General features: G+C 39.7%; 1 protein-coding gene across 2 annotated transcripts in view; it reads right to left on the reverse strand.

The window, feature by feature from the left end:
• Nucleotides 1-10861, reverse strand: part of NUP93 (nucleoporin 93) — an 81691-nt gene extending 70830 nt beyond the window's left edge. Inside the window, exons 1-2 of one of the 2 annotated variants that reach the window (XM_061375817.1) lie at nucleotides 10623-10861; nucleotides 9954-10071 (exon numbers count right to left, since the gene is read on the reverse strand). In XM_061375817.1, coding sequence (XP_061231801.1) covers nucleotides 9954-10071; nucleotides 10623-10801 — 297 coding nt within the window. In that variant the 5' untranslated portion in view covers nucleotides 10802-10861. The remainder of the gene's footprint in view (nucleotides 1-9953; nucleotides 10072-10622) is intronic. The other variant, XM_061375818.1, reaches the window with a different exon arrangement.
• Between the last annotated feature and the right edge of the window lie 205 nt (nucleotides 10862-11066).

Consider the following 11066-nt stretch of genomic DNA (forward strand, 5'->3'; position numbering starts at 1 on the left):
TAGGAAAGGAAAGGGAATAAATACAACTGAAGTAAGGAAAAAAAGAGTGCAAGAAAGACAATAAATAAAGGACATGGAAAAGCAGAACAAAACAAAACCCCAAACAAAACAGAAAGGAGGCAAGAACAGAAGTTATGAAAAAAACCTAAATGAGTAAGTCAAATGCATGTGTCCTTAGTTCCATCTGAAAAGGCTGCAACTTTCTTTCAGGAGCGTATCTTGGCAAGGATAAGAATTCATTTTGACTTCAAAAAGTTAAAAAACATCCATACACACAACTCAAACATTCCTTCTGCAAAATGCCAAATTTTCAGGCTGCCGTTTTGCATGCAGAAACTTCAATATATACTCAGTTTGATGCCCAAGCACTGGTAAACAGTTTACATACTTATCAGCCAGTTACTATTTTAAACCAAAGCTCAATAATGCCTAGGATTAGGATTTTGGGTGTGGAGTCAAACTGACTAATTACTGCAGTGGAGAGGCGGGCACGCACAACAACCTACCTGTGGCTTTTCCCAGACTGCTACATAAAACGCAAATCATTTCATAATAAACCCCAGTGGAATTCATCAGTCGAGTAACACTTTTGAGATGCCTGGGTAAATTAGAGGGGCTTGAAAGGAGGGGAGGGAGTTGAGAGCTGCAGCAGTTACTGTTTTTTCTAATCCATTTGATGAGCAGCCTGGCTGTAAAGAGAGCATCCAGGACTTATCCCATTTGTGATCACAGGAGTGCAGTGAGATGGTCTGGCCTGCCCCAGTCACAAGCTTCCCCTGTTAAAAGAGTGATTTGTTTTGTGCAGCCCTCAGCAGCATGAGAGATCAGGTGAGAAAGATGCTCAAGACAATGCTTAAGTAATAAAGACAATAGCAAAAACCCCTGTAAAAACAATAGCTCAGCATAAAGGTAACAAACCCACCTCTGCACGTAGGTCAGCTCCAAGCTATTCTGTCCCACTTTAGAGAAGTTTGCTGAAGATCAGAATTCTTTTTTCCCCGTTTGCAGTTAAGAATTTTTCCTGTATTTCTCCACTTCAGAAATACAAACAGAAAAGCCACACTGCCTTTAATAGGCGAATGTTCATTTTTCAGTCCCAAACCTGTATCTTAGATCCATTAATGCACTGCAACATTGTGACTCAAAGCTGTTGCCATCTGTGAGAAGTCCCTGCAACAAGGCCCCTGCACAGCTACAAGCAGGGCTTCTCAAAACCCAGGCTCTCCATTTCAAATTTCCAACAAGGCACCAGAAGGACATACCATGGTCCACACTTAGGAAACAACTGGACTACTTCAAATATAAGTATACATTAATATGAAAAACAAACACAAAAGCCCAAACACTGTGGTCTTGTTCTGTTACTAGCCAAAATCCTCTCCCCTAAAGTCTATGATTTCTTCATAATGGTTTTAAAGTTGATGGAAATACCAATATTTTACAAAACCAAATGAAGTGCTGCTTTGCAAAAGCTACACTTGAACCTCAAATAAATAAATAAAAACATCTCTTTATCTCAAGTAATTGCTCTATTGCATGATACAGGGAGGTGGCAAATTGCCAGACTGGAAGAATTTGTATCCCAGCATTGTTTCTTCTCACCAATCCATATAACCACAGAAATGAACCCATTCTACTACATTTTTCCAGCACCATGAAAACACTATTTCCAATAGTTCCTTTGCACATGCTGAGCACACCCTGTCTAGGTCAGTAGTCAATACAAGACCTCAGCAAGCACTATATTAATGGGAGAGCGTGACATTAAGATGTACTGCATTGCCAGAAGTGCCATCCTCCAGCTAAGATGCAACTTGGACCCTGAAAGTCACTGATGATCCTAGAGCATTTCTAGCAATAGTAACATTCCTCCAAGCGGAGTCTTGGTGGAATTCTGACTCAGATAATCACATCCTACCAGCCGACGCTCACAGTACAGTTTTAGCTACACCGTGTTTTAAAGTCCTGCAGTGCTACTGAGAGAAGTAAAAATGTCTACAGCTAAGCACAGAAGAGGCTGCATTTTGGATATGTGATGTCCGAACTGCCTTTTATACCCTGTTTGCCCCTTCAAAGGGGTATGAGTTAACATTCAATTAGGAATTGAAACAATTTTCATCAAAGAGCAGAGCCACGCAGCACAAGTATTAAAAAAAGAGGGGGGAAGGGAATGAAGTCAAGTGTTGTTAACTCAAAATCTGGTCTGATTTAAGGTGTTATGATAGATACTTCAAAGATGTTCATTAAAAGTCTACAGTCATACCTATTTAAGATGCAAAGGACACAGCTGGATTAAGCAGACAGGAAATGTAAAATGTGACAGGACACAGTAGAATTTAAATTGATCAATAAACACAGCTCCTAGAACAAGAGTTCTCAATTTTTCCATCTCATGACCTTGCATTAGCATAAAGTTTTCAAATGTCCCTTTCATACTCTCTTGTTCACCCATGATGAAAGAGAAATGCAAATCGTGTCTCTTCTTTCCCTGTTCCTCCTAACCCTTTAGGGTTAGGAATCCACGGTCAGAGCCATGATGAACTGGAAGATCACCACCTAATTACTTCAGTTAGTATGCAACCAAGCAAATAAAAGAAATCTGAAATAATTCAGTCTCACAGCATTTACTGAGTGGCTGTAATCTGGTCAACTAATAAAACACCATGGAATATTCTACATGAAATGTGCCATGGTTTGGGGTTTTGGGGGGGTGCATGGGTGTATTTTTCAGGACAGTCACGCCAGCGTAATTTAAAACTGCACTACTAAATTGTGCTATTAAACCAGTAACAAAAAACAGAGAACACTGCACTTAAATGTAATCACATGAGGGAAAAAGCGACAAGCAAAAAAACCCAGCAAAACAAACCTCAAAGCCCAAATACATTTCCAGTGTTTTGAGCTCCTTCCCACCCTGCTCTATACAGTGTTTTTCCCCTACCTGCACGACACCAAAAGCAGCTTTTGAGGCTTTTAGTCTGATACTTTGTTTGGGTTTTGGGGGAGGTTTGTTTGCTTGTTTGGTTTTGTGTTTAGTTTGGGTTTTTTTCATTTATTGGGGAAAAAAACCAAACAACACACACACACCAAAAAAAAACAACACAAAACACCCCCCCAAAAAGGCAACCAAAACAAACAAACAAAAACAAATTAAAAAAAAAAAAAACAAACCAAACAACAAACCACCACCACAAACCAAGCAACTCCACAGTGGTTATGAAATAGAGAAGCCTGCTTTCTTAAACCCCACTCACAGCCCAGTCTACACACACAGTGGCATTTCCCAGGGCATTCTTTGATCAGCACAGGCCTGATCTGTACATTCAGATGGGCTCTGGGAGATGGCTGGTGTCAGGTAGGTGGCAGAGAGGCCATCAAACCCATCTGCCTCACCAAGGCTGCATGCTGCAGAAGCACTTGCAAGTCTAATCGCTCATCAGAGCCACAGACAGGCTGCAGATTTCCTTTAGAGGCTTATGTAAAGCTGTTACATCTTACCTAAAAGGAGGAAGCCATGTAAACACATCAGATGTGATGAGGAAGTCTCTGTATCCCTTAACAGCATTTGCTGCTTGTCAAAATACTCAGTCTACATTGCTGCTTTCTCCAATTGTGTTAAAATTGCCTCTGGCCACATTTAATTACCACAATATTTATATTCTTTATTTACATATCTAAGTGTGTACATTAAGGGTCAAATTCTGAATGAATTCAGTGAGACAAACTGGGCAAAGAAGGTTGCAAGGTTTGATACTAGCATGTGCTAGTAACAGAAGGAAGAAAAGTTACTTGAGGACCTTTTCAGAGTGGCATTTGTAGAACACAAGGTTTCTTCAGCATTTGAAAAATTCAAAACTATTATCAAAAATATTTTTTATTCAGACTGCAGCAATGCAAAGAAGCCAACAGCTAATGACAGACACTAAAAAAAACCCACTAAGATAAAAGACTGTCCTCTTGCACTCACTGTCCTGGCTCTGCAGTGGTTAAAAGGCCTCCACAGCTGTGCTGGCATCATTGATTAGGGTGACCAAGGAAGTGCCAGGAAAAATAAAGCCACCTTAATTTCAAGCCCCACTAGAACTGAAGGACTTGGGAGGAGGGAGGGGGGGAGGAGAAATCAATATCTGGCAAATGGGAAAGGACAAAAACTGCAAAAGGAAAAATGCATTTTCAGGCTACGTTAATGCAAACAATGGATGGTGAAAAGCACTTGAGGTTGCCCCTTTTAGGTTGTGTCAGCATTTCCATTTATAAACTCCGATTTTAGTTACACCCAAATAAGATTACCACAGGCTTTGGCTTAATTCTAGCAGATACAACAAAGTACATCACAAACGGTAATGTAAAATAGCAGTTAAGAGCTCACTGGTTGAATAGTGCACCCTTTTGGTATCTGATGTCAGTGTGTTTAAATTATGAATCATACGCTATGTACACATGAACAGAACATACAGAGCTGGAGCAAGTATCCTGGGACCCAGATTCTACCAACACTGAAGGCTGCTTTTGAGTCAAGATGCTTTTGCTACAATCCTGTTTACTGTACTCTGGAAAACTTGAAAACATCCCAGCTACTTAATTTCAGTCTGCCTTAGTTGCTACTTGGACACATTTCAGTCTAACCTTCTGCCCTCATTTAGATAAAAGCTCTTACTTCTGTATCTCGACATCCAGAAAGCTACTCAGTCAATATTCTGAACATCTACACCCAGAAATCAAAACCAAGCCCTGGTATGCAACCCTTAATTTCATCTCTGCCTAGACCAGAAGGGCAAGGTGAAACTTGTACAAATGAGGTAATTCACAAAATTTTCTTTCAGTGTAACGGAGCCAGGGCTTCTCCTCAAACTCTCCAAGCAGATCAACAATGTACACAAGGAGAGCTCATTTCCAGCATTTATTTCCCAGATCTGCACAGAGCTGGATCAAGCCTTAAAACTGATAGCAGCACCATTTCTTGAAATTACACCATGCCTTTGGGCTTAGACATTTCAGAACAAGTATGCAAGGGGGCCTAAATCTAGTATTAAACCACTGTGACATGCTCAAAACACAAAAGCACAATATTACTGTAAAACATAATGTATACTGTAGTCAGTCCAACTACTTTTGTAGGTACAAATTAGGCCTTAATCCTCCAAATAACACAAATAACCAGGCACCCAAAAGTACTTTACTAGAGCAACACCAAACCTCTCGCCAACATCCATACACATAAACTAAACAGCACACATGCAAGAGCCAGGTCCTAGCTCACGTTACAATAGTGCAGCCTTGCCATATAGTGGGAATAATTCCTTCTTTGGCTGCCATTACTGTGACCTGAGAGAGGTCTTCTACGACAGTGCTCACTGGAAGAGGAAGTTTGCACCTTTGAAAGAGAAGAAAACACCTTTCATAATGTCAATATTCTGTTTATATACACAGATCCCATTTGCGGGATACCAGCTTACCCAGGATTTTTAAAAGCCACAAACAAACAGAAAACCCAACACACATTTCTGTGCTAAACATGGCATCAAGAACATCAAGGACCACTTTACTACCATATTCAACTTTGACAGATTTTGCCAAAATAGGGCTTTTTGACAACTTGGTCTTTATAAAGTATTCACGTAGGAATTGTTATGAACTGGATTTCCTGCAAGAATTGTTTGTTGTGTTGCATGCATTTTAAGAAGACCACCTTTGAAATGAGAGAGGAAAAATAAGAAGTCCTATAATTTAATGGCAAGCCTAGACTTTTCCATAATCTTCCCCGCCTACTGCTCTAGTGGGAAGCATTTCCTAGACTCTCAACCCTTTCATGCTCAAGCACTCTCCATTTTACATCTGATAAATAATTCAGGTAATTAATTGAGCTGCAATTTGGTGCACTTCTTTTTCGTCAGCACTATGGATGGAGTACCATTTAAAAGAGGCTCTGTATGGATAGTCCGAAGCTGACACTTCTATTAAGGTAAATTCCTAGATTCTCTTAACACTTTCTGAAACTCACATCAGCATCTTGGGACTTCATGCCCTAGGATGCTCCTCTCTGCTTTTTCTTGCTATGTTTTAGTCTATAAGAAAGTCTATTTCCTGGAGTTCTCCTTCTGCAGTGCTGACAGCCATCATTTGAGAGATCAGACTCTAACATATAGGCTGCCTGAATAGACTGCAGCATAAGAAAGAACACAGACAGTAAGTATTTCAGGTAAGAAAGCTGTAGAAGCTCAAGCAAACTGTCCAAAGAAATCACTGGATGCAAAGGAGTTGTGTGAGGACACAACAGGAAGTCTAGGGATTATTTTCATGCTGTAAAAGCTTTGAAAATTCAAAAGTCAGCAGAAACTTAAAATTTATACAATAAAGATTTAGTCATATTTGTAATCTTCACATAACTGCTACAGTCAAAGGCTAAGCATTAGATCTGTGCCTCTGGCTATAAAGTATTTATGAACTGTTAACAGTGCCTGCTCAAACTGAAGTGGAGGGAGACCACATATACACAAATAACTGAAGTGTTAAAGAACCTACAACCAACTATGTTTCAGACAGGATTAAAGTATGAGCACTGAGCATCAGGAGAAAATGGGATGAGAAAGGACAGCTGAGCCTACAACAGCGATGGTAAACTGTGAATCAAGTTCATTAAGTATTTGAGAAGCTTTTGCTGGTTAAAGAAAATGAGTAATGGTAACATTGGAAAGTACAGAAATAAACACAAGCCTAAAGAAACCAAATGAAACTAAATTAGCTAGGAAGAAAACAAATCCTAACTATCATCAGAAGGTATAAGAAAAAGGAACATAGGAAGAAGCTTTTGTAGCATATCTTCACCTAAAGCATCAAATCATTTAAGACCTAAGGCTAATTAGAGGACAATCAGCAGTGAATAGCACAAAGGTCCTCTTACATAATTAAGAACAAAAACTTAACAAAAAAACTGCTCAGAAAGGACAAGATCCTGTAGTTGATGACTTCATACAAGTTACTTGCAGCTAAAAGACCATTACTGACATCAGCTAGACAGCTTGAGATGTGACTGCAGATATCCTCAGACAGAGCAGAGGATGAAGTTCTGCAAAACAGCATCAAAAGCCTTTCATCTATTAACTTCAGTACAAACAGGGATAAAACATTTAAAATTACTCTTCATCTAAAATGGAGCACCCTGCCATGCTTCTCACTGCAAACAGTTGCAGCTAATTTACTGATGGCCTGCAAAGAAGTTTTAGTCAAAGGACTCATTTATTAGGCCTCAGACATGACCAGTTAAGGTGATCACTGATTAAATCACCAGTGTTAATTATGATTCAAAAGAGCAAGAAGGGAACTTTGATTTAAATGATTGATATTAATCCTGTTTTTCATTTGCATTTTTTAGCTGTTTTCCTAAAGGAAAGGTTGAATCTCATTAGCCATTCTGGCCATTTAAACATATTGATTTGCAATTAACCACTGTTTTATGTTAGATCTGAAGCTTTCCTAAACTGAATGCAATTATAGCAATATTTACAATATTAAGTTACTTTTAAAAGCACATGATTTATTCAGGGCCTTAAACATTTTTGTTAAGCTTGAAAATAATAAGTTAGAAATGTCTTATTTATTTTACACATGTGCTTCATGTCAAGCTCTTAGGATGGTCTAGAATCCTACGAGAAACAGACCATATTAAAACATTCAGTCAATTAAAATGCCTTATATAAAGCCAAAACTACCCAGCTTGTATTTCAAAATGCTTGCATTTCAAATTGTGTCTGTGAGACCAAAAAAATCATTAACTTTGGCAGTAAAAAGACAGACTAAAAATGATGGCTAGACACAGAGGCATTTCAACACTTAAAAACATGCAAACAGACCAATATTTAAGAAATTTTCCAGCATGCCTATGCAAGGTAAGTACCCACAGAAATCACCTCAAGTTGAAATCAGTGGGTCTCAGACACTAAATTTGCTTAATCATAGCTGAAAATCTTTTTATTTCAGGTGTAAGATACTGAAAAAAAAAACCCGCAAAAAACTCCTCGCACATCCTCCAAGCTTTTCCAACTAAGAAATCTTACCTGTCACTTACTTGTTTAAAAAATATTCTTATTTAAATAATTTTAATAGTTATAGCAAGCTTAGTCCATAATGTCAACTTAAACACTTCCTTTTCCTGAAGGAAGAAATAAATGCATTCTAATGAAAAACAAATATTGACATGGGTCATGGGGATGAGAAAATACATTGAGAAGATCACCAAATATACCACAATCACCACATTGAATGACAAGGCCTTGGGATAAGGTATAATTCAGACAGAAGCAAAATGTGAAGGCTTTCTCAGGTAACCATCAAAATAAAATAAAATGTGAGTATTAGACAGCCCTATCTATTTTCTTATATGCCACAAGTCTTAGATTCACAGAATCAAGAGCTCCATTGTTTCTGGGTTTCAAAATCTACAATATGATTGCTCTTACAGGAGAAAGGAAAAACATCACAGAAATCAAAGAATCAGCAGCAGTAAGAAAAAAAAAAAGAGGAAGTTTAATATCACCAATTAGAAGTACAACATCGGAAACTGGAACAAAGGAAAAATGAGAGAAGACAAAGTGAACAATACCAGTGGTTTAGAGCTCTCATCATGCAATAGATAAAGTCTCCAGAGTGCACCAATTTTTGGTGAAAGAGAGAGGAAAACCACCTGGGGAGGGTGGGAAGATAGCCAGGCATGCTAGGTATTGCCAGAAGGTGAAGAGGAGCAAAGGTACAAGAAGAAATCTCATCTTCAGAAAGCCCTTTAGCTGCTCGAAGTAACCAGTCCTCACAGAGTCACTCCTCTGCATTCCCAGCCTGAGAGTGCTGAAGGCAGCCCCAAAACAGAGGAGTGTGCCCTTGACGTACATCCCAGGGCACATACGCAGCGTACTGGAAAGGCTATGGGGCTTAAAGAACAGCAGATTAAGTAGATCTACCTGAAGACAGGAGACCACAGGGCTCCTAACTCTAGGACAAGACTAGATCAAGCACCTGCCCTTCCAAAATGGATGGCACCAAAAGCTTAAACAAAACATACCACTAGGTAAAATGGGGTATTTCCACACTCTTCCCTCCCCATTGTCTTCTTGAGTAGTTTAGGGCATACTACTTCTGCTAAAAAAAGAAGAGCTTACAGCTCTTCTGACTCTTTTAACTTAGCCATCTGCCAGTAAGGAGAGACAATATAAGGTTCAAAATGGTTAAAAATTAATTCAGACTGATACCTTCAATGCAACCCACAACATCAATTTCATAACCAGCTCTTAACTGAGTAATGAATACCACAGACCTCTTCATCATTAAGGTATCCTACAAGGGCAGGCAACTATCATAATACAAAAATAAATGGCTTGTATTAATTTCTAAGGCATCTGGGGAGATGAGCTACGTGAAAATTTACAAGATTAAATCACATTGGTAAAGCATATGCAAAGTCGCAAAGCAAAAGAAACATGGCGAAGTCAGTCTACTACCAAGACAAGGCTGTGACATTTTAGACTGAAAGAAAACGCTACACTCACCTCCTTTGTATTTTGATTTAAATGCCCCCATTCCAACACCTCCAAACTGACAAGTGGTTCTACGTGTGTTCTTATAATCAGACATAAAAAGATCTCAAAATTATAAGGGAGACGTATCCATGCTGTAGTTCAGGCTTGCAAAGCGAATAGGTCAACAAAGGCAGATAGTACATACCTAGTTCCTCTTGACTGCAGCAAGAGTTTAGAACTTAAAGAACCAGTACGACACTTAAATGCTGCTTCTGATGGCTAACGAACATCTTCCACCATCGAAAGCAGCACATCTCTCCTGTACCCCCTCCTCTAGCCAGTGAATTAAACACAGAGCATGATTATTTTCACAAGTGCCTTCAAAGACCTTCGAACCACAACACAAAAACAACAGTTACAAAGGCAGTGTAACTCAAATGCCCCTACCTGGATGTCAGTGTCCTTAACAGGTTCAAGAGGCTCAAATGTAGTGACTGCACTTAGACTCTCTAGACGCTGAGAAATGTGAGATATATCGAGCCCTCTAGACCCAAGAAGCACAGACCTATAAGGAAGAAATTACACAGGTATGAAATTAGTATTGAACAGCAGAACTCTAAACCCAGATTCATTGCCAATATTTAGGTCAGCAGCTAGCCATGTACAGACAGTGCTTCCAGCTGTGTTATAAAAAAACAAAAAAAAAAACCCACAAAAAACACCCCAAACTTTGAATAGCCCTATGTGTATCTCTAGCCTCCTCAGCCCTGCTGAACTCTTTCTGCTGTTCCACTGCAGTACTGCACAGCTGCCAAGTCCTTCCAGAGAGAGAAAAAAGAATCTATAGCATACTGGTAAATGTCTTCAGCAGCAGCCAGAACAAGGTACTGCACTTTCTGGCTTTAGTATCCAAATTCAAGAACAATAGGTCCTTGGATACATCCTCCAATCACTATATTGGGTTTTGGAAGCAGGAGAAAGGTGGTGGTGGAGGGGAAACCAGCTCTGCAGTCATTCTGTTTCTCCCAGGCGTGTCCTCCCACCCACACTAGAAGTCAACCCTATAAACAGCTTCTGCTCTCTGCAGAGTTTCCGATGCTGGTACTCTGTACTTACGCCTTAACATCAGCAGTCTCCTGGGAAGTGCGGGTCAGAGTGCGGGAGCGCAGGCGCTCCCCAGCCTGCTGAATCTCCTGCAGGTTGCGTTCTACATGAGGCAGCTCAGAGATACCTTCTGTCTCAGCTGCAAGCTGTTCTGCCTGCTGGAGAAGCTCACCAAAGCCTTCAGTATCCATCTCTGTTGCAGGTGTCACTCAAGATGCACAAAAACCTTCAGAGAAAAAGAAAAGATGCTTAATCAACTATAAACAGTTTCTATACCTATGGCAGCACAGACAGACCAGCAAGAGTGGGTCTTCTAGAACAGGATACTCCTTTGCCCATCCTCCCCAAGCACTAAACGTTAAGGAAATACTTTCAAGTGGTCTCACATATATATATTAAAAAAATAATTTGAAGAGTTGGATCACTCAATGATCCTCACGGATCCCTTCCACTCAA

The sequence above is a fragment of the Neopsephotus bourkii genome, unplaced genomic scaffold (assembly GCF_033783945.1).
Source record: "Neopsephotus bourkii isolate Nb327-2 ecotype Australia unplaced genomic scaffold, CSIRO-AGI_Nbou_v1 NB_1678, whole genome shotgun sequence".
Lineage (NCBI taxonomy): Eukaryota > Metazoa > Chordata > Aves > Psittaciformes > Psittacidae > Neopsephotus > Neopsephotus bourkii.